We start from the raw sequence: 23,852 nt of genomic DNA, 5'->3' as shown, positions 1-23,852 counted from the left end.
GTAGTCTGCATAGGCCAAAGCATTCATCCCCCTGCCTGGGTTCCTCCTGCTGCATGCGGGGGAAGCAGGGGGATTGGGGAAAATGAACATTGATTTTCATGTTTTGTTTCCTCCTTAATGAATAGTTGCCAGATGATTTATTGATTTTTCAAAAGAAAAATAACACAAAGGAAACAGAAGCAGTGTTCTGATCCATTACCTCTGGACAGATAATTGGATTTCAGGATTTTCATTAAGCATCATTTTTTTAAATTAAAAAATTTTATTAAAAATTCAACAACATGAAGAGGCAAAGCATTTAAAAACTAAAATCTTAAAAATATTTTATTACTACAGAAAATAACCTGTGTTTAGTGCAATAATTAGATGGAGATTTAAATAAAGCTACAATCCATATAACCATAGATGTTAGGCATAAAGAAAGGGACTAGGGAGAGGGAAGGATCTCCTGAGAAACAGAAAATAGAATAAATACATAATTATATGAATTAATGATGTGGGTTGGGGCGACTGGGGTAGAAGTATTGAAAGGAGGGGGTATGGAAGGTCATAATGGGGAGGGACAGAGGAGTCATATGGAAACCTACTCCAGTAGATGCTTTTTAAAATATATACATATATGAAAGAAATCTAATTGGAATCCTCAAAAAATGAAGGAGACAAAGCCCCAACTAGATGTCTCTTACCACCAAATGAAATTTCCAGTGCCAGGAATGGATGACATCTAACTGAATTCTTGGCCAAAGAGACTTCATGGACACCCCCAAACAACCCAGACTATTGCCAAAGTTATGGGTTTCTCTTCACAAATTGATGATAAGGCCTACTACTGAAGAGGTCTAGACAACCACACACCTACACAACTCATAGTGCCTACTTCAAGCCTTCACCCCTAGTGTTTATGATACTGGAAGGTGCTCTGTATACTACCAGAGGAAAAGGCAGTTATAAACCATTCCATCTACAATGGTGTCCTGCCTGCATGATATGCTGGGGCAAAAGTGGAATAAAAGTCGTGAGAGTAATCAACCATTATCTGAGTTAGAATGGATTTCCACAACTGGAAAAGGGTTAGTTAGGGCACTGAAGGAAAAGAGCAGATGTTCTTCTGGTGACCAAGAGCAAGCATGCTCAAAGCCCTGGCCCCCCCATACCCATCACTGCAAAACTCAGCATGGTGCTGTGTACCTGTAATCCCAGCAAGCAGAAGGTAGATACAAAACCAGAAACTGAAGGTCATCCTCAGTGACATAATGAGTTCAAGACCAGCCTGGGTTATATGAAACCATGTCTTCAAACACAAGTTTTAAAAAAAAAAAGCCACCAAAGTCAAAACAAACAAAAACTCAGGAACAAACAAAACACCCTGTTTTGTTTTTTTTTTCAATTATTCAGAGTAGAGAACATTCATGTTGGTATAAAGAGGGAAAGAATGAAGCAACTTTAAAATACTAACTAGCCTGAGATGACTTGTAATCTAGGGGATAGAAGCTAGAGCAGCCTGCAGAGAAAGCAGAACTGGTCACACAAGCACCAGAATGTTGGGAGACAGACTTCAGGAACTCAGAAGGCCTGCACACATTCGTTCCTGGGGACAGTGGCACAAGACCAGACCGACACTTACCTGTGGACCTCTGGCTCCTTCTGCACAAGACCAGACCGACACTTACCTGTGGACCTCTGGCTCCCTCTGCTCCTGCTAGGCCTGGCTCTCCTGCCTTGCCCTGAATTGAGGAAGAAAAGAAGAGGCTCAGGCTCCCATCTTTAGGCTCTTTAGATGTTCAGCTGCCTGTCCTTCATACCACTGCATTCCCACACGCCACTGGCCAAGCAGGCTATCAGCTAAATACTCCTAATGTATCTCCTCCAGCACCGCCTTCACAGCACATTCAGGCCTGGTGTACTCCTAGTTTTTCTGCTGTGATGATAGTTCAAGCCTTATCCCCCCAGTTAACCATTCACAGGGATGCTTCTCTGCCCAAACGCCCTGCCCAGATGAAAAACTATAAAACGATCTTAGTTATTAATGACTTGATTCACAAAAGCACTATGAACTTACTACATTTTTTTCCAATGGCCACACTGGAGATCAGAGCAGTTTTATTTTACCAGACTTCTAAGGACAAAGCTAAAGAACACCTCAGCTTCCTGTCACCCAGGCAGAGGCTCTGCTCAGGCCACCAGGGGCACCACTCACAGGGGCCTGTGATCTGATTTACACAGCCCTTTCCATACCCTATGTTCTCAGATACAAAGGAATACAAGGATACAGTTGCTACACAAAATTACTGCCTACAGTTTGGTATAATTCCAGACAGAACCAAGGCATGAAGAAAGGCAACTGAGGTCCAGACAAATGGCTCAGAGGTAGGGGAGAGGATGCTGAGGAAGAGGTGAACAGGTGCTGTTTGATGGGCAGCTGGGTCAGTTCTGGATCTCTCTTCATTGGAGCTTGAGAACATGGCCCTCCTAAAATAATCTGCACCTCGTTTTGCAGAGTGAATTTTTAGGACTTATGTGAAGTGAGTTCACATTACAAGAGAAGGGAGAGAGAATGGAACATTCCTAAATTTAGAGGGAAATTTTGGACTGAGGCTGGGGAGCAAAGGTTGGCTTTCAAGTTATCTTTTTTGTGGCTTTCTGACCCAACTTATCCAAGTCTAGCTGTGTGGTGTGGGGTGTCATTTCCCCTGGCATCTGTTTCTGCAGTTTTAACTTTCAGATGGTCCTCCCTTGTAGGTCTTGGCCTTGACCCATAATCAAGATAATTGTCATTACTAGTCCAGTTACTAGCAGACAAACAGCCAGTATCAAAGGAGAGTTATTCCTGCATTAGACATAATTAAAGTGTGTTTGGAATTTTGATGCATCCTCACTGAGAACCAATGAAAGATACCCCTTAGGGAAACCACAGAGGCAGAGGAACACACAGTGAGGGCTGTAATTGGAAGGATAACTGAAACTCTGTGCTTCATCCTAAACAACAATGGATGCTCAACTATATCTTATTAAAACACTTAACAATTTGAAATGTTGTCTGTCTATCTACACATTGACATGTTCATTCATACACTGGGCTATTATCTACCACTTATCTGTCCATCAGTCTGTTTCTCCATGTACTCCCCTCACATGAGAATGGATCAAAGTGGAGAAGAGCCATGTACTAGCCGTTGCCATTTGCTATCTTCCTACCCCAGCCTCAGATATAAGGGCACCTGCTGCAGTGGAAAATATAGATGTTCTCAGTGTGCTCCATACAGCTTCTCAGGAGACCCAAGGGAGCCTGGATCCCAGCTGTTTCTAGAGGTACCACTCAACAGTCTGTCTTTCATGACCTCCCCTCCCCATGGTCCATTTGTTCCCTCACTCTGTGGAGCTCCACTGTGTAGAATACCCTTCTGGAATCAGAGATCTCAGGGGATCTCAGACTCCGCCCATCCAATGCCAACTTCCTCCTAACACAGCTCAGGGTAATAAACTACCAGGATGACTCTGTAGTGAAATTCCACAGTAAGCCAGGATGACCCTGGGATACATAACTCAGGTTATCCGAGTTCCACTGTCTTTGTGGGATCACTGAGTCTGACCTGGTCCATGAGAACCAGCTCCCTTGTGTGATCCTTGATGGCCTGAAACAGGACTGGTCTTGTATCTCAATGACAGACCCCAGAGCAGGCATTCAATAAATTGATGGAAGGAAGACTAGGGACCCTGCACTAGAAGGACAACTTTTAGGGACAATACTCATTCAGCGCACAGGTAGATCCTGACTCTGAGATCTGCCCACTGAGCTCTGGGTCAGCCTCAGAGACACGATTCCCAGAGACTTCACTCACCAGCTGGAGAACCTTGGTCCAGCTCTTAGCCTCTGTGTATCCTGTTTCCTCATTTGGGGACAATAAGAGCATACATAACCCTGGGCTTTTCTGAGGTGGAAATGGAGTGAAGGGTTGGCTGCTCCCGGCCCCAGGTATTCCCAAGAATGCCTCTCTGTCCCTCATGCACTCCTTCCCAATCCCTCCAACCTCTGTCTACCATTTGCCTCTTTGGACAACTCCACAGAGCATCCTACTTTGTTCTCCCTGGCAAGGCTCTTTCTTTTCCTCTCAGCAGTGAGCTTGGGCTGTTGCAACCGGCAAACAGTATAAAGTGATGAAGAAGGTGCTTCGGGCAAGCTGTGTAAGATTCGGAATGAGTCATAATAGTTTACGGCCGAGCAAATTAAACAGACCATGAACCCTGCTAGAAAAACTTTTATGTAATCCCATTTAGTGGCTGTAAAGGCTCCACAGTTCTGACCTCACCAGCAGTTAAAGTAGGGCAGTTGCAAAGAGGACCTCAGTAAAATAATTAAGAATTAGATAAACCTGGTGCGCTGTGCATTCCTCACCCCATTTGATCTCCAAATTCTAGCAAGTTAGTACATTACCCTCCATCTAATTGAAGAAGACCGAAGCTCAGGGAGGTTATTTGACTCACTCAAGGTCACACAGCTTATGACAAGGGACGCCAGCCTCCAACACCACTTTGTTGCTATTGTTATTGCTGGGGCAGGGCATAAAAAGAATTGCATTTCTTCTATTAAATTTAGTTCTATCAATAAGTAGTACATAGAGATTGCTTTAAAATATTGAAAGAGGGACTGGAGAGATGGCTTAGCTGCTGAGAGTCCTCGCTGTTCTTCTGAAAGATCAGAGTTTTGTTACCACCACCCACATCAGGTGGCTCACAATTGCCTACGACTCTCGTTCCTGGGGATCTGATGCCCTTTTATGCCCCGCCCTCTGGCACTGCACAGTCACAGTACACATAAACAAACGCAGGAGAGAAACATTCATTCATTCATTAAACTGACTAATTATTTTCAAAGACAGAAATCAGCCCAGTGAGACGTCTGGCAGGTAAAGGTACTTGGACACTAAGCCTGACAACCTAAGTTAGATCTCCGGGACCCACGTGATAGAAGGAGAGAACTGATTTCTGGAAGCCGACTTCTGACCTTTGCCTGTGTACTTCACAGACCTACTCGAATCAACAAGCAAATGCAATTTTAGAAAAAAAACTTTTTAAAGCAAAGTAACTAAAATATCACGGGGTATAAAGTCACCTGCCTGTTCCCCTCATGCAGAACAATCCTTCCATGGGCGAAGTCTTCGCTCTTCTCAGAGCTACCCCGTGTTCTAGTAGACGCACTCCTGTTATGTCAGCAGGCAGACACGGGGAGAACCCTGGCCTCTCTCTCCCTATCCCTGCAGCCCTTTATCTTCCCTCCCAGGTGCGTGATTTGCTCGAGTATTGTTTTGATTTGTGGTGCATTGCTTCCCTTTGCTGCAGTGGACCCCGCATGACAGGAGAACACTCCACTGAGCCCCACCACAGCTCTAGATTTGTGAAGACAAAAGTAATGCCAGAAACTCTGGAGCCATCATCATCATCATCATCATTTCAAAACCATGAATCTGGGCAAGAGATGTCCCTGACCCCTAAAAATAGACTTTGAGCTCATAGGTAAGTCATGAAGCTACGGGACCACCAAGATAACCTTAGGAGTACTGTGTGTGTCCACCTCACTGGAGGCTCCTAATGAATGTCATTACAGAAAAAGAAAAGCAACAATAAACACCTGCAGCCAGATTTAAAACATGAAGCTGGGAAGCAGCTCTCAAGACCAGTGAAGTTCACTTTGTGCCCCCCCCCCAGATCCCTTCCATACCCACAGGGCTGAGGCTATGTGGGCAGTAAAGTACAGTGTGGGATGGGAGACCTGAACTCAGAATTTCTGGACTGTCACCAGACTATTATATGACTTTAGGCTGGTCAACTTCCAACCTAAATAGTTTCTTATGTCAGTTGCAAAGCAGGGCTGTTTTCCTTGCAGGATTGCGGGACTATGAGAATTAAAGGAAGTGATATATGGGTCATGACCGTGTGTTTGGATCATAGGAGCCCTTCAACATCTCAGAAGAGCTGTTAAGAATGGACAGATTTGACAATGTAGTGATACATTGTGTACCCTAATAAACTTGCCTGGGGATCGGAGGATAGAGCCAGTCACTAGATTAGACATAGAGGCCAGACAGTGGTAGCACACACCCTTAATCCTACCACTCCGAGGCAGAGATCCATTTGGATCTCTGAGTTCAAGGCCACACTGGAAATAGAGTCAGGCAGTGGTGGCACACGCCTTTAATCCCAGGAAGTGACTGGGAGGACAGAGAAAGGTATATAAGGCATGAGGAAACAGGAACTAAAGCAGTTCAGCTGAGATCCTTTTGGGTGAGGACTCAGAGGCTTTCAGTCTGAGGCTGAGGAGTTGGTGAGGTGAGGTTGGCTGTGGCCTGTTCTGCTTCTCTGATCTTTCAGCTTTTACCCTGATATCTGGCTCTGGGTTTTTTTTTTTATTACAAGACCTTTTAAGATTCGTGTTATATTTGACATGAGGGTAAGTGTAGAGTCCCTTACCGGTTCTCCAGGGGGACCAGGCTTTCCATCTCTGCCCTGTTTGCCTTCTTCTCCCTGCAAGATAAACTCCAATAGCTTAGTGAGTCAAGGAAGGTCAGACAGAAGGGAGGGCATACACAAAGGCAACCATGTGCATCTCTCTGTGCAGCAGCAACAGCAGCAGCTTTATGCTCTGTTAGCAGTACATGGGCATCTCCCCCAACTCCTGGAGTCTGGATGAGGATTTCCGAGTCAGAATCTGATATCATGGAAAAGCAGACCTTTTGTGATTGCACTGTGGATCTTTTTATTTATCTACAAAAGCCCCTATTTTGTTCCTCACCGGGGGCCTCTTTAATGAGTAAGTTGACTAGGGTATGGGTGATGGGAGAAAGAAGAAATCACACAGAAAAGCACCTATCAACACTCCTGAGGCATTATGGGGTACAGGGAAAGAAGGCTGGTTCTGTTTGGCTCTAGAAAGTCCAGCAATGCTTTATACATCTCTCCACGAAACCAAGCTATGAGTCTCTCTCTAGTCCCTGTACCCCAGGTGATCTCAGCTCTAGATGAGGATACTGTGACTTTGACATTTGTTTGATAGCTAAATACACATTCAGGCTCTCAGAAGACAAAGACCAGACAGAAGAGCATGCAATCCCAGGCCATCTGAATTCAAAAAGAAGTAGCAAAGCTGAGGAAAAAAAAAGAATTCAGTCAAGTGAGGACTGAATTCTACTTGCACCCCTGAGGCACAGGAATTTGGCCTCTTGGTGCCTTTTAGCGTAAGAAGACATACTAAATATGCCCTGCAGTGAGTCACAGGCTCCCATTCACACTGCTCAGCAAAACACTGGCACCATCCAGTGAGGCAGCCACTTACAGAGAGCGGCCAAGGCAAGTGTCCACTAGTGCCCTTGTGCCTAGCCTGTAGTGTCTGGGCGTGGAGGATGATGCTGCAAGCAGTGATCAGAATGTACTGCCTATCCGGGATGCTGTCCCATTGTTTGCTTCATTGGCACCTGTCATTTTTTATGGATGCTGTTTCCAGCATTATTACGTGAACTTCAAATAAACCAACTCATGGACCCATCTTCTCTGCAGTTAAAAGCTCCAGGAACATCAAGGAAGAAAGAGCAAAAAGACAATGCCAGCCAGAGAATCAGGAAGTCGGCTGTGAAACTGTACCTCCTAGAAATGACTGGAAAGCTTCACCAATGATACCAGCAGCCTAAACAAGAGCCAGTGACACCAATACACATACTAATGTAGAAGGAAGAAATCTCAGGGTACCGCTACCAGACAAAGAACTACAGGAAACTCAGAAATGCTGGAAGAGAAAGAATTAGTCTTCCCCAGAGATGATGTCCCCAACTGACTATCCATACCAAATGGCCTTGAAATCATATACACACAAGCCACGCAACACTAAATGGACTCAGAAGGTTGTATTTACATATACATGTAAATGCATAATTATTTATACATTTATATATAATATTATATACATATATATATATATATACATATAGCTATATAATAATTAAAGAAAAAGAGGCCATGAATTTGAAAGTGATTTCTGGAAGGGCATGGAAGACCTGTAGGAGGGAGAGAAGGGATGGGGAAATGATGTAATTAATATTTTAATTAAAATATGCAAAGATTAAAAAGTTCATTTGTTCCTCCCTCCACACAGAGGCCATGGGGAGGAGGGTCCAGATAGCTGTGCAGTCAATATGACAGAGGCCATGGGAAGGAAGGACACCAGCGAACTTGGGCTAGTGAAGGCAATGTTTGAGGACTTCAGGTGTGACCCTCTGACCCCAATGCAGTGACTTGAGAGTGTTCTGTGGCCTCTTGTGCAATCTGAGAAATAAACAGGACTTCCCAAGACAGGAAAGCTGCCTTTGGGGAGTTGCTTGGATGGGCAATTCCTAACCTTTGCAACCTCGGCTTCTTCACTTTAAATTAATAGACATGCATTTGAGTCTGTACTGCAGGGTTAGGATTATGTAAAATACCACAGATGCAGAGAGTTTCAGGCAGCAAGAATGGCAAGGAGATGGCCCTCAATAAATGTAGAGACTTGCTTCACTTTCTGATGTTGGTCCTCGGATATTAGTCAGCTTCCTGGTTCTTGCATCTCTCATGGCAACCAACAGAAGCAGAAGGGGTTAAATTCTGCCCATAGGTAATACATACATACAAACATTCATACATACAGTCATGTCTGTCTGCAGCTGCTTCTACCTGTCACATCTTCTTCCTTACCCCGTCCAATCTTCTCTGCATACATACTTTGACCTTGACTGAACTCCCCTGTACCCTTCTCAGGAAGCTCCAGGAGTCTCAGCCGTCCAGCTTGGGTGCCCATCCCTGAGTCCCTATAGTCTTTATGGTCTCAAAGATAACTCAGTACATCTTACTCTGCACCAATGCTTCTCGCTCTTTGATTTGTCTTCTCATGAAATTTCAGTCTACTGTGGAACTGGGACTTTGCATGCACAGTTCAGGGGCTTGCTGTCACTCGTGTGTCACTCATATGGTTTGTCCCACCATTTAGCCCAGACTGAGAAAGTACTAACTTGGGACAGAGAAGGAAGAGATGTTCAAGGCTATGTCCTAAATTTTGTGACAGGGCTTTCAAATGCTGGTATTAAGTTTGGGTTTCATTTTTTAATTTTAATATCATTTTTATTAATGTGTGTGTGCTTACCACATGTGTATACATGACCACACAGGCCAGAAAAAAGGCATTGACTCCCCTAGAACTACAGGTGATTTTTAACTTCCCAGTGTGGGTGTTGGCAACTGAACTCATGTTCTCTAGGAGGACAGCAAGCACTCTTCAGAGTTAAGCCAGCTCCCCAGCCTCTGGTTTTAAGTCTAGTTCAAGTTCATATCTAACCCTGCTGGGAGGTCCCAGGCATGTCTCAGGAATACATGTCTAACAGTGTGGTTTAGTAATGAGTGGGATACACTCATATGTGAAAGGTACTATGTACACAGCAAACTACAGGGACCTTGACACACCTGGAAGTCATAGTGGTTCTCGCTGTTGGGGTACAAAGCAAAGGAGGTGTCTGGTAAGGACTACTTGATAGAGGAAGAAAAAGGAGCTGGAATGATTGTGCAACTAGTGAGGGAGTTAAGAGAAATGGATAAGAAAAAGCTAGAGAGGAAAGGCGGCTGGGTAACGGGAGCTAAGGAGAAACCATAATCTTATTCTGCCCTTTATACAAAAGTCACAGGGAGGATGGCCCACAGCTATGCACAGAAAGAAGCCAGTCTTGGTATAATAGTGACGCAGGCACTAGAAAGACAGTGGTATAATTAGGGATACATTGAAAGGGAGGAGGGAGATGGAAGAATAAGTAGAGAAAGCAAGGAAAGTAAGACCTTTAACCTCTGTGTTAAAGGCCAGAAAGGAGAAGAGTGAGGCAGAGGACTGGACAGATTGAAGAAAACAGCACGATTCTATCTATGGCTTCCTGCCTCTAGTCTCGTCTCATACTAAGGATAAGGGGTGGGTGCAAAACCCGAACTGGAGATTTTCTGTACTTAGCTTTACCACTGATAGAATCAAATCACTACAATTTGAGAACCTCAACAGGTTCCTTAACTTCTAGGGTTACAATGGTTTACATGGTAGCTGTCTAGGAGAGGTCTTTTCCATGGTGGTCATGACTGTTAGACAGGTGGGTAGGAAGGGACCTCAGAGAGCTATTTACCCACTCCCACATTTCTTTTATTACTCTTCACTGTGTGGGGACCCAAGACTGAACACAAATGTATGGCCTCATTAAAGGAGCTGAAACCCATAATATAATTCCCCATTATGCTTCCTTATTTTGTTCCCCACTCTAGTATACAGGAACTTCCTAACTAGAGATACAGAATGATAATAAAAGAGGGAGCATGACCAGAGCCAGAGCAGAGATTGAGAAACAAAGGAGAAAGAGACTAGAGACTAGGAGTTGACCCTGGCTGAGAAGGAAACAGGAATGGATGCCTGGGCTGGGGTTGGGATTAAGACCAAAGGCTTCAATCAAGGGGGGCTGCAACTGCCTAGCCTGTTCAGCATACTAGGTCTGATCAGAATCAGTACATAGTAACAACATATATGTGTCTGTGTGTGTACTTGCACACGCATGTATGATTTCATAATGCAATTATATATATATATAATAAATCCAAAGAGGAGGAAAACAGGAGACAAACTGAATTAGAGTATAGGATGTGACTCAGAGGTAGAGTATTTGCTTAGTGTATATGAAACCCTAGAATCCATTCCCAGTACCCAAGAGTTGAGGAGCATCAACTAATAAAGAGGGGTAATCAGGGGTCGTTCTGGGCAGACAAAAATGCACATGCAAAACTCCTGAGGCTGGGAGGGGATCAATTGGGGCAGGGGAGACCATATTGTATCCTAGGAGACAAAAGAATATCAGTGAGGCTGGAATAAAAGAATGCATCATGGAGAGCAGGAGGGGGATGCTGTGGGGGGTTAATCACAAGAGCTCATTCTCATGAGACAAGATCTTCCTAGACAGACAATTAGTATAAGCTGGAGATCTCAACCCTACCGAGGTGTATATTAAATTGCAGAGCTGGGAACAAACATTTGTGTGAGGTCATGCCGGCATATATAAAAAAAACCTTGGCTATAACTACAGTATAACAATTAAACTCCACTCTAGGGGGTCAGCCCAAAGGAACTGGATTACTGCTCTGTGTGTGAAGCTGCCCACTGTATGTTTTTAAATGAAACAATTGATTTTATGAGGCGACAGAGGAGCATCACATGTAATGCAGTACCCATTACATATTATATGCAAATTTTATGAATATGTAACAGCAGTGCTATAAATAAAAAAATGTATGTGTCTGTGCATGTAGGCATACACACACAAACACACACACACACACACACACACACATACACACATATAGTTGTATAACTATAGGAGGAGAAAGAAAATGAGAATGATTTAAATCAGTAAGAAACCCCAATTTTTAGCCTAAGAGGAGATTAAGACATGCTCCACTCAAGTTTAGATGTCCTTTGTAATAACCAGATGCAAGACTATTTTCCTTATAATTTTCTAAAATACCATAAATTCCACTAATGGTCACTTCTTGCTATTATGACACATTCTTTTGGGGGGAAGAGGGAAATTTTTATTAAGAAATTTTCTACTCACCCTACATACCACCCACAGATCCCACCTCCTCCCTCCTACCACCCCAAGAGGGAAATCTTTTACGATAACATCTCCTGTACCTCAGGCTAGCCTTAAACCCTGCCTCACCTCCTTAGCGCTGGAAATATAGGTGCATCACCACATCTGGCTGGGATACATTTCTGCTTGCTAACTTTTCTGATGAGAAACCAGACCCTTCGAAGTGATACTTACTTGGAGTCCTGGAATGCCTGATGGGCCTTGGGGACCAGGAGGGCCTTCTTTGCCCTGAAAGAGCCAAGACATAAGAACATCATGAAATCTTTAGTCAACTGCTCTGGGAAGAAATCTCACAGGGGGCTGTCCTGTGAGATAGGAGGAGCTAGTTAAAAGCTAGGGTATGCCTGCAGCCTCCTTGCTTCACAGGCTATGCCCCTATCAAGGGCTGTGATAGCATCAAAAAAGCATGCTCACACAGTGCTGGCACAGAGAGACCCACTCTACATTACAGAGACTTGGGGAATCCACCATCAGAAGACTGGAAGATTTGGGGCAATGGAGTTTACAAGACTTGGCTCCAGATCCAACTCAGCATTTGTTCCTTCCCACAGAACCATCTAGGACTATGTTCTGCACCTACAAAGCCCAGCACAAGTGAAAGGCTGGTCAGGAGGCCTGTGTGATCTATGGTCTCATTATTTTCATTGTGTATTTTTCCCAGAGATTCCCAAACTTTTAACCAGAAATAGCTACAAGTCATTATTCCATGAAAATCGTGTGGTATTTTGAATGTCTGTATTGCCAAATTGCATCAATTGGTATTTTGTTTCCCATTTTATTCATGAAGGCCTATAGATACCACCAGGACTTTAGCCTCTGTTCTAATCACACTGCTCAGCTTCCTATCACCCCATATCCCTGCTGTGAGTATGTAGGGCTCTTGACAACTTTCCAATCTCTGCCAGTGCCTTTGCAAGACAAGATTCTGATGCCTCTAATCACATAAAATGGGATAGTCTAAAGCAGTGGTTCTCAACCTTCCTAATGCTGCGACCCTTTAATGCAGTTCCTCATGCTGTGGTGACCCCCAACCATAAAATTACTATTTTTGCTACTTCCCAACTGCAATTTTGCTACTGTTATGAATAACAATGTAAATATCTTTGCTTTCTGATGGTCTTACATAACTCTTGTGAAAGGGACATTCGACCCCCAAAGGGTTATGACCCACAAGTTGAGAACCTCTGTTCTAAAGGGTTATAATTTTACCGTCAAAATATAAGTGAAAACAAGCAAAAGTGTGTATTTATTCTGCATTTATATAGATCTTTTTAAATGGCCCCATCAGTGGACCAAAACACAGTTCCTTTGTTAAGCACTATTTGTACTGTATGTAAACTGCATGACTATGTTTCAGCCAAATCTAAACCATGAAGAAGATAGAAACACATGCTTACAACACAGAGAGATTGTTGTACAGATACTTGAGTTTGGTGCAGAAAGGATCATGCTTTATTTTTATCATTGTTAAAAGCTTCTGCAATGTATGCACATTTTTCATATGCATGGAAAAAAGTTACTAAAATAATATAGAGAAGGTGATATGCCTTTGAGTTGATTTCAATTTGCTGCAAGACATTTAGGACAATTTGGACACACTGTCTCTCAGATCTATGCGGAATAACTGATCCAGTGAAACACAGCATCTCTCCTCCATTACAGAATCTACCACCACATATGCAAATAGTGTAGATATATATACTATCAAATATTCAATTAACACTGGGGAATTTCAAATACTATTAATGGAACATTCTGGATACCTCTCTAGATGCTCCTTGTTCTAAGAACCTTCAAATGGAAAAACAGTGATTCCAGAACAGGGTCAACAATTTCCAGTCATCTGTCTGTTCTTGTAAATAAACTTTTATTAGCAGAAACTCATACCCTATCAGTATGTGTATTGTCTATGGCTCATGCTGCCTTACTGAAGCTCAGTTCAGTAGTTACAACAGAGAATTGTGTGTCACAAAGTACGAAAAGTCTATTTGTTTCTTCATAGATAAAGTTTGCTAAGCCTTGAGCTAAACCATTCACTTGATTCTCAGGTGAGGGAGGCAAGTTCAGGAGAGGACTCTGCCTCTTGACATCCCAGCCATCATAAACACTTCTCTAATATTTACAAAGCAGTTCACTTGACCGAGAGCAGGAGACGGACACTCTCTAACTAGCCTCCAGCGACAAATTCCAGCACACAGAGGCAGCTCCACCAGTCTTCCAGAACACCCTGGCCCAGTCTGCACACAGCATCTCCCCAATCTCTCTTTAGAGCTGAATGCTCACAAGGTGACACGGGACTTTCTCCCTTAAGTTTGCTTGTACCAATCACTTGCTGTGGAATTAACACATTTAAATATTTATTAAGCAACTAATTGAAATCAGGCAGAAAATAGAAAATAATGATTTTTTTTTCAAATTAATTCAGCTTTGAAAACTCGAGCTCCTTGCCACATAAATAGGTAGCTATACGGCAGCTATAAAAGATCAACAAAAACTCTGACAATCTAAAATTCTCCACTCATGTTGCTTCAGAGGAGCTCTGTCCTCAAACCACTTTTAGTACCAAGGAGTGGCTATTTAGACATCGTGTTCTATAAGAGTAATTGTAAGAGGTGTCATCTGGGGACTCAGTGTCATACTGTGGCCCTTCATGTCATATCAAAATAATGGTGAGTGGTTCATATATTTTAATTCAAAACAGTGAGAATACTCAGGATTTCACGAACTGTGTGTATCCATATTACCCAGCCAACATCATTTCACCTAAGAAAACTTTGCCCATACCCAAATTTAATATTTATAGTAATCTATCAGGACTATGGGCAGCTTCAACTGCTCCCATAGCTTACCAAGGGGTCCCATGATAGAATCAAAGTTTTATTTAATAGAGTTTAATTCGTAGCAATGTAATGATTTTACAACTAGGCTCAGTATCTTATTCTCCTCAGGCAAACAGTCCATTAGTTTTATTGGGAAAATCTTTTATGGTCTGAGAATCAATAAAAAGCTGCCTGCGGTACTTTCTACCCTGGGATTGATGCATGGGTTGCTTCAAACGGATTGACCACGGGATGATCCTACAAAGGGCCGTGGGGCTGCCAGCTATTCAATCTCAGCGCTCCATGGTGAGCTGGGGTGAAATAGTTGAAAGAACACCAAAGTGATGTCTTCAAATTGACTTAAGTCCCGAGCTGAACATTAATTTCCTGTGTGCCTTTGTCTACTGGGCACTACTTTTCCATGCTGGCAAAGAATGATGTGCTGTTGCTAACTGCACCCTCAGGGTCCTTCTGCACAGAAGCCTGCCAGAGACACAAGAGCAGGAGCCCAACCTCATGCTTTGTGACAATGCTGCCGGGCTTCCTGTAACCAGCTGTTGGCTCTGACTCTTCTGTTAAATGCTGACTGCTTCTCCAGTCTCATTTTCCTTATTCATAAAATGGGTAGGACAATTCTAGGCTTCTCTAAATTACAAGGCTGAAATGGCTGGAGAGAAGCCAGAAGGGATAAGGGGTACTGATATATTGGATGTATATCTTTAAACGCTGTACATGTATTCAACCAGCATGATGCCTCCCAAGCTGTATTTCAGCTTTTCTTTTTGGCGCTGAATCCTGATGTGGTTCTAGCAGCTTGATGAAAAGAAAAGAATTCTAGGTTTTGAGATTAGAAAGCATTGAGTTCAACTGCAAACAACACCAGCTGTGATTTGGGGATTTTGAGCAATGACCTTCCTTTCCAACTTGTATCTTCCTCTGGAACAGTTGTGATAACAGAGCTGTCACCAGCCTGAAACACAGCTGAGCACACCACAGCACAGGATGGGCATCTCCATCACCTGTGGTTACTCAGAACCACACTCAGACACTGCGCTGACAAGGAGAGATGGAATGGATATTTAGAGCTTGTTTTCACTGGGGAATCACAGGTCACCAGACCACTCGATCAAAACCTTCATTTTAATGGTAAAGTAATGAGACACCTAGCAGAAGGCAATTTGCCCTGCATGGCAGTGAACAGAGCCTCAGGAATATGGGGGCTCACAATACGAGAGGACAGGAGCAGAGCTGGCAAACACGGGGCTCTAAAAAGTCCTAACGCTCAGCGTAAGAATGATGATTCTGTCTCCCACAGAACTTACCGGGGGCCCTTGAAGTCCTGGTGGTCCTGCAGGGCCTGCATTTCCATCCGCTCCCTGCAAAGACAAGGCAGAAGACCAGTTTCAGAGCAGCTGGAATGAGGCTGGGGGAGCAAGCACAGTCCAGGAAGGGGCGAAGCATTGATCAACCAACCAGTCATCCCTAAGACAACAGAAAATCTTCACACTTGCAAAAAAGGTGGTAGAAGAGTTCCAGAGAAGTGAGTAGGCAGTGCAGGGTGAGCCCCAGGCATGAGTCTATACCACTGCTATTGGGGCTGTTGTTCCTTCTGCCTACAGCCTTGTCCCCATGTCCACAGGTTCACCTCAGGCATCAGTTTCTAAGAGAGATACTCGATACCTGCAAGATTGAAAAGTTGAAGCACTGGCCCTTCACAAACCATGGTAATGTCTTTCCCTCTTTTGTAGCTATTTTTTTTTTTGCTGTAGCATGTGTCAATGCCTGATACCCCAGTGTTCGATAACTTCAAATTCATTTATTGCCTATATTCCTCTTTTCTAACCCCTCCTACATCACAACTTCCATGATTTCTTCTCTTCCTGGGAACTTAAGAAGCTCCTGGAGTATACTGGATACTTAGTCCATATTTTTGAATAATCAGATGGGAGTGGGGGCAGAATGAGCTAGGGGATGAAGGGAGCAATTCTTTAGGTGAATTTAGGCATTTGCCTCTTGCTAGCATTCATAAGCTGCATGTGATCCAAGTTCGGTTTCTGCCTCTCTGAACGTATGGAAACTGCCTCCATCCTAAGGAGATGGGGAATGTTTGAGATGAGTTGGAAGAAGTGCTGGGTACAGGACAGGGGGACAGGCTCAGACAGAAGCTCAGACTCAGAATTCTGGGTGTGCATCCTGCCTCTTCACAGAGTAGCTCTGCAACCCAGTGCAAGTTACGTTACCCCTCCACATCCCAGAAATGCAGAAAAAGAGCAACCACCACATGTAGGTTGTTGAATGGGCTGAAAAGGGTAACATGTATAAAGAACTAGCCATCACCAAAAACACCCCAAGGACTCTCTCTGCACAAAGGGCCATCTAATACCAAAAGTCTATCTTCCATCCAAGGACCAAGAGCCACAGCACTTACTGACTAACCGTGGAAGCATGCACAAACAAGTTCTCAAAGAACTTTATTGATAACTATTCAGAGGCTTTTGATTGATTTATATATACCAATTCAGTGTTGTTGGTGGTTTTTTCCCCCTTGGGTGCTAGCCATGTTATAGGGACAGAGAAATAACCATATTATAGCCTTGCACTTCAACGAAACTTGATGCTGTAAATATGACTGTTTTTTCTATGGATTGCAAGTTCTTAGAGCAGAATGCTGTTTGATGTGCCTACACCTCTTAGGCTAGATAAGAAGCCAAATAATGTTCATGAACTACAGGGACATGGGTAATAGTTAAACAAATAGCATGAAGTTCTGTTTTGTTTTTCAAAAAAAATTTAGCCAAAGTTTCTTTCTCCGCACCCTGGACTTTGTAAAGTTGGAATCAAAAGCATAGTAGGAAAGTGGTAAAAGTTTTATCTGGTGGAGGCACACTGGCTGAGAGCAGAAAATAAATGCTGGAAGAGCTCTGAGGGCTTGGAGCCTAGACCATGGGATACCCTGGACAGGACCTGCCAAACAGTAAGCACTTCTGCATAAATGGCCAAGCTGGTTGCTTCTCTGCTCTCTGAGTTGCTTCTGTGGGACCAGCCACTGAGCCTAGGGGCTGACTCATCACCTAATCTCCAGCACAGCAGCACAAAAAGCACATAAAACAGATGCTCAGTAAGCATTTACATAAGCTGAAAGCATTCCTCCATTGGAAAGAGACCCACTGGCTTCTGACTGTGACCTGCCTCTGTGTCTCAGACTCATCCTTTCGCATGAGCATTCAAAGCCAGGACCTGTGACTATCAAGGAGCTCTAAGTTATAGCCATTTCTGGTGGGAAGGTACTAGAGCCATGTACACGTTTTGGAACTCTCAGGATGAAGGAAAGAAGGTTTAAGGGTGGGTCCATCCTCTGTGATTCTCAGCTGATGGGGTACACTTGGAGGTTAAAGCTACTATGGCAAGAAATTATTCACCAATAAACTGATTTTTAATAAAGCCACTTGTCTCTCATATGATCTTTTTTGATTAATGCCAATGGCATTCCTCAATATCCACTGGAGTCCCACCTTTGTCAGGATTTCATCTGCCTGATTTTTGGATCTAACAATAAAATAGGTGTGCTGGTTGTGTTGTGGTTTGTGTGTGTGTGTGTGTGTGTGTGTGTGTGTGTGTGTGTCTTTCTTTCTTTCTCTCCCTTTCTTTCTTTCTTTCTTTCTTCCTTTCTCGTCAACTTGGCACAGCTAAAGTTTTCTGGGGAAAAAGAGGAACCTCAACTGAGAAAATGTCTCCATCAGATGGGACTCTGTGCATATCTATGGAACATTTTCTTGACTAATGATTGATATTAGAGGGCCTAGCTTACTTACGGCAGTACTACCCCTGGGAAGGTGGTCCTAGGTGCTATAAGGAGGCAGCTTAAGTAAGTTTTAGAGAGTAAGCCAGTAAGCAGAGTTCTTCCATGGCCTCTGCTTCAGTTCCTGCCTTGAGTTCCTGCCCTCAGTGATGGAATGTGACCTGGGTTGTGTGAGCCAAATAAATTCTTTAATCTCCATGTTGCTTCTGGTCATGGTATTTTATCACAGCAACAGGAAGCTTACTGGGACAGTATGCAAATACAATGCAACATGATTTACTAAGGAAAATTATAAACCTTGAAAGAATTTTAAAGTTCTATGCAGTTCAATGACAACAAATGAATCAGTCTCTTATGATTTCCTCCACAAAAGCACATAGCAGAACAAGATCAGGTAGGAATTGAGGCTGGGAAATTAAAAAAGCTGTTGACATAAGAGATATTAGGAGTGGGGAGATGATATCAGAGATTTAAAGTGAATTTTTCATTCTTTGAAATGACTGATTTTATTGTGAACTTGATGTAAAGGTTTACTATAAAAGGCCAATTGCTGTTTCATGCTTTTACATGATTTCATTCAACAAATACTTTTTTAAATTTGATTTTTTTAATCAATTAACACAACTAGAAGTCAGTGAGTTGCTATTTAAAAAGACAAAGCAAGGACAGAAGAGATGGTCTAATGGTTAAAAACATTTTCTGCTCTTGCAGAGGACATGGGCTGGTTCATAGCAGCCACATAGTATCTTATAATTATCTGTCACTCCAGTTTGAGGAGCTCTGATGCCCCCTTCCTGGACTCTGCAGGCATCTCCATGCATATACATGTACACATGCAGACACACGTACACAAACACACACATGCACCCACACACCGTCTATAAAAAGCAAAGAACACAACAAACAAATCAAGCTTCAATTCGAAACTTTAACTTCATAATCCAAACTGACTCCCTTTTACAAAATTTACTTTAAAATCCTGGTTTCTGTTAGGCCCAGGTTCCTTTTCAGTAGGCTTTGAGTCATCCGGAGTGGCCGTGTTTGCAAAGTCTGAGAGACAGAGTTTCATAAAGAATCCATGAAAATCTCTGGGGTCCTGGGCCCAGCAGGGACAGTAATTGCCACTGCTGGTTGTCATGGCTACCTTCCATGAATCTAAGAGCTGCAATTGCAGTTGGCTTCAAGCAGAGAAACAACATGACTAATCTGTAGGAACAGAAAAATGCCGAGGCCCTGTGTCAATGTCATGGCTACAGTTACTACAAGAGCAAGGAAATTCTTTGCTTAAATGGCACAATAAATTGGATGGTAGGGCCGGGCGGTGGTGGCACACGCCTTTAATCCCAGCACTCGGGAGGCAGAGCCAGGTGGATCTCTGTGAGTTCGAGGCCAGCCTGGGCTACCAAGTGAGTTCCAGGAAAAGGCGCAAAGCTACACAGAGAAACCCTGTCTCGAAAAAAAAAAAAAATTGGATGGTAGGAATAGTAGACATTTATAGTTATCAAAAATGCCAGAGAATAACAATAAGTGGTTAAAAAGAATAATAGTGAACAATAATTTGTAATATTACTTATTGATTCCAGAAAACTGGGGAGGATCTAGGCTTCTATGGGCATCTTCAAGTTCAATGTAAAGGAGTTCTTTACTCAAGAGCCTACCCTGAAATACTGGCTTCATCATTCCTTACCAGGGACCCTTAGGCCCAAGATCACCCTGAGTAGCCCATCTTTCAAGGCTACTCAAATCCCTCAATATTCATCCCATTCACTTCTTTCTTACCCCTGGACACTTTAAGGGTAACCCCATCCCTTCAAATAAGATAGGTCCAGTGTGATACAATCTCCATGGAGAATGGATACATGCCTTGAATGCCAAAACCAAGAAACAACGGTCATTGTCATTAGAGAGTCTACTTACTGGTGGCCCAGGATTCCCTGGTGGACCCATGAAGCCTGGAACTCCAGGGTGACCCTAGTAATACACAGAAGATAATTATTCAAAAGTGACTCCTTAAAAAAGCTTTCAACTTGAAACAACAACAGTTTTCAACTGAAACGAGGTAGTTTCAATAACCAATCCAGAGTCTGCCTCTTAAGCTGAGTGACAAGTCTGGTTGAAGACTCTGGGAACAAAGGGTCTCTTTATCATGTACCTTAATGACTCCATAGGTTCAAAAGAGTTAATCATAATATTTATAAATGAATAGGTCTTGAGAGAGAATTTGCTTCAAAATCATGTGCGGTGGAGAAAAAGCATATGGAAGTAGTTGAGGATGTAGATCAAAACAAAATGGACTGTATCTTATATCTACATGGAACCTGAAAGATGATTTGTATTATACTCCCAACCTTCCAGATATACATGCAATGTCCCATTAAAGAATGAATGAATGAATGAATGAATGAATAAATAAATAAAATGGGTATGTACATTTATACAGAGTTGTCACCCCTACAAGGCTTGGTTCTGGGATATCTTCCCAATGACACCAGAATTCAAGGTGTTCGAGTCCTTTATACAGAATCACCTATGAGTCCTACACACCTGTTCACATACTTTTAACTATCTCTGGACAACCTGTACTACTTACTGCAATGAAATACTAAAGGAAGAGCTGTTATCACATTATTTCAGAGATAATAAGAAGGACAAAAGCCTAAAAACATTTTCAGTCATGGTTGGTTTATTCTATGGCTAGCAAGGCCAAGGGTGTAAAGTGCTGTGTGTGTGTGTGCGCGCGCGCGCGTGCGCGCGTGTGCGAGAGAGAGAGAGAGAGAGAGAGAGAGAGAGAGAGAGAGAGAAGAGAGAGAGAAAGAAAGAGAGAGAGAGAGAGAGAGAGAGAGAGAGAGAGAGAGAGAGAGAGAGAGAGATGCATGTACAGACCAAAGAACAAGGCCCAGTAATGTCCCTCAGGGGTCAAATAAAAGAGACTGTATCTTATATTTAAATGGAACCTGAAAATTTATTTTTATTATACTCCCAACCTTACAGATATGCATACTAATTGTTTTTGATAGGGAGTTTCTCATTGCCCTGGGATTTGCCGAGCAGGCTAGGCTTACTGGCCTGCAAACCCCAAGGATCACGTGTTTGCACTATCCTAGTGCTGAGATTACATCTGCAGGCCACCACAACAGCTTTTTGTTTGTTTTTTGTTTGTTTGTTTGTTGTTGTTTGTTTTAACACGGGCCCTGGGGAATCAAACTCATCCCTCACACTCTCAAGACAAGTACTTTACTGTTACCCACCAAGCTCCATATCTATAGTGCGTGCTCTGTGTGTGTGTGTGTGTGTGTGTGTGTGTGTGTGTGTGTGTATGCATATGCGTGTATGTGTATGTACCTCCCTAACAGAATAAGCTTGGAGTAATTTAGCTATGACAACAATACTATGACAATATTACAGAAATAATCTATTTTCACATCTGGAGTTTCCTGTGAGTTATAGAATGAGCCATTCATTTTTTTTTTATAATGTAGAATTTAATGAGAACTTAATCTTTCTCTCTCCTATGTCTTCAAACCTGCAATTGGAAAACACAAACAATATTCATTACAATGCATAGAGTATTTGATGCTGACATGTTGTCCTTGGTATAATAACCCAGATACCTTTTGTTTCTCCAAATACAGGGGAAAAAACCTTAAGCACAGCTCTCCTTTGGCTGCTTGAGGATCTCTGGCTCAGTGGCTCACCCTCCACCCACCTGTATCAATATGCCCTGAGGTCAGGATCCACCCTTGCTCATTTCGTATCTCAGATTCTGGAGCAGTGCCCGACATGAAATTAGTTACCATGAGCACTGGAGTGAGATGCAGAGCAGTGTGAAAGCAGAAAGGGGAGGGCTGGTAGAGACTGGGAAAGAGAAGGCAGGGGAAATAATGGCTATGGAGACAATGCACAAGTCACTTAGTAATCACTAAAGCTTCCCAAGCAAGGCTGTACGGAATCAGCCAGAGCTACTGGTTGGGGGACAGTGGGGAAGCAGTATCTCAGAATCATATGGGGAAGAGAGCTTCAGTATTGGTGTCAGCCTCCCATGCATTAGTAGAAGGGTCTAGCTAGCCTGAACAGGTAAGGACTGGCTCAGGGAGTGCTGTGAAGCACTTCAAACAGCGCCATGAGTGTAAAAAGAAGAGCTCAAGAAATGGAGGGAGGGGGCAGAGCCAGGCAGATCTCTGTGAGTTCGAGGCCAGCCTAGGCTACCAAGTGAGTTCCAGGAAAGGCGCAAAGCTACACAGAGAAACCCTGTCTCGAAAAACCAAAAAAAAAAAAAAAAAAAAAAAAAAGAAAGAAAGAAAGAAATGGAGGGAGGGATAAAGGGGTGCTTCCTGGAGAATGAAAACACCAACGGTGAGGGAGAAGCAATCATGGGGAGAGAGGGGAGGAAATGAAAAGGTGAAGGCTCCTCAGACAACTGGGAGATGGATCAGGATGAGAGTAAGCAGAGAGGTCAAGATGGAAAGCAGGAAATCAAGATTCAAACATTCCTCTGCAGGCACAGAAGAGGCAAGGGTGGCATCAGAAGCAGTAGGTGGGCACAGATGAGAAAGGCCTTTCTTACAACCAATGCAAGCTTCTTTATGACGGAAATCAGCTTTACCTGATCGCCTTTCTGTCCCACCTCACCCTCTGCACCACGCTCTCCTTGGTTTCCCTTGGAAAGAAAAGAGAAAGGACAAGTCAGGTCACAAGACATTTCACTAGAGTGTCACTGCAAATACACAAGTATACCTCGGTGCTTTTGCTCACTCTTCAAATTCTTAGCAGATTATTGCTGCACACCAACCATGGTGACAGCAGACAGACGCAAGCCCTGATTGAAAGGCTGCTGGTGACACTGTTTAGTTGTGTTTCTGATCCCCTGGGGAAGCATAAGCAAACAGGGCTGGGAGGAAGGCAGGATTGAGTTCCCTGAGCCTGGTATATCACTCCCGAACCTGAACACAGTGATGGATGGCAGGTATCACTAGAAGAGTGGATGACGGTCCTAGATTGTATCTGTAACCACAGTGAGAGGTGGACAAGAAGGTCCAGGCTGAGGGAAAGAGAAAAGTATGAGGTCTTCCAGGAAGGTGAGACAGAGGAAGAAGGGAGGGTCGGTCAGTGGGTCTTGAAGAGCAGGTGTGTGAGAAAGGTAGAAGGAAGGTAGAGACAAGAGACCAGGGAGCGCTGCACACTGAACTCTGTGGTCACTTTCTCCACATACATGTTCTGTAGGCCCCTAGTATTGGCTGTGGGACCTGAAGGAACCACTCAAACACTCATAGTACTTTTCTTAACAAATTACCAACAATGACAAAAATAATTAATGATAACCACCTTAGAGAATGCCCAGATTAAACTGCTAGATGATGCATAGAAGCATTTCACATAGAAGGTGGTACTATTATAACTATTTGCTATAGTTATCATTTTCTTATTTGGCACTTTGATCCTCACTTTATCTTTTGCTGCCTGCCACTGGGAAGAGGGCTTGGACCCCTCCCTTCCGTCTACATGAGAATGGTGATAATGACGCATCTGTTAAGGAGCTACCGTGAATTT

The 23,852-nt window shown here is 43.3% G+C and overlaps 1 protein-coding gene across 1 annotated transcript in view; it reads right to left on the bottom strand.

The window, feature by feature from the left end:
- The window catches only part of LOC131896393 (collagen alpha-1(XXII) chain-like), a 206,000-nt gene that overhangs the window by 3,696 nt on the left and 178,452 nt on the right, over nucleotides 1-23,852 (bottom strand). Inside the window, exons 9-14 of the mRNA XM_059247011.1 lie at nucleotides 22,909-22,962; nucleotides 20,223-20,276; nucleotides 15,829-15,882; nucleotides 11,862-11,915; nucleotides 6,466-6,519; nucleotides 1,671-1,724 (exon numbers count right to left, since the gene is read on the bottom strand). Coding sequence (XP_059102994.1) covers nucleotides 1,671-1,724; nucleotides 6,466-6,519; nucleotides 11,862-11,915; nucleotides 15,829-15,882; nucleotides 20,223-20,276; nucleotides 22,909-22,962 — 324 coding nt within the window. The remainder of the gene's footprint in view (nucleotides 1-1,670; nucleotides 1,725-6,465; nucleotides 6,520-11,861; nucleotides 11,916-15,828; nucleotides 15,883-20,222; nucleotides 20,277-22,908; nucleotides 22,963-23,852) is intronic.

Source organism: Peromyscus eremicus, chromosome 20 (genome assembly GCF_949786415.1).
Source record: "Peromyscus eremicus chromosome 20, PerEre_H2_v1, whole genome shotgun sequence".
Classification (NCBI taxonomy): domain Eukaryota; kingdom Metazoa; phylum Chordata; class Mammalia; order Rodentia; family Cricetidae; genus Peromyscus; species Peromyscus eremicus.
Note: the sequence above shows the minus strand (reverse complement) of the source record. Positions and strands in the feature narration are given on the sequence as shown.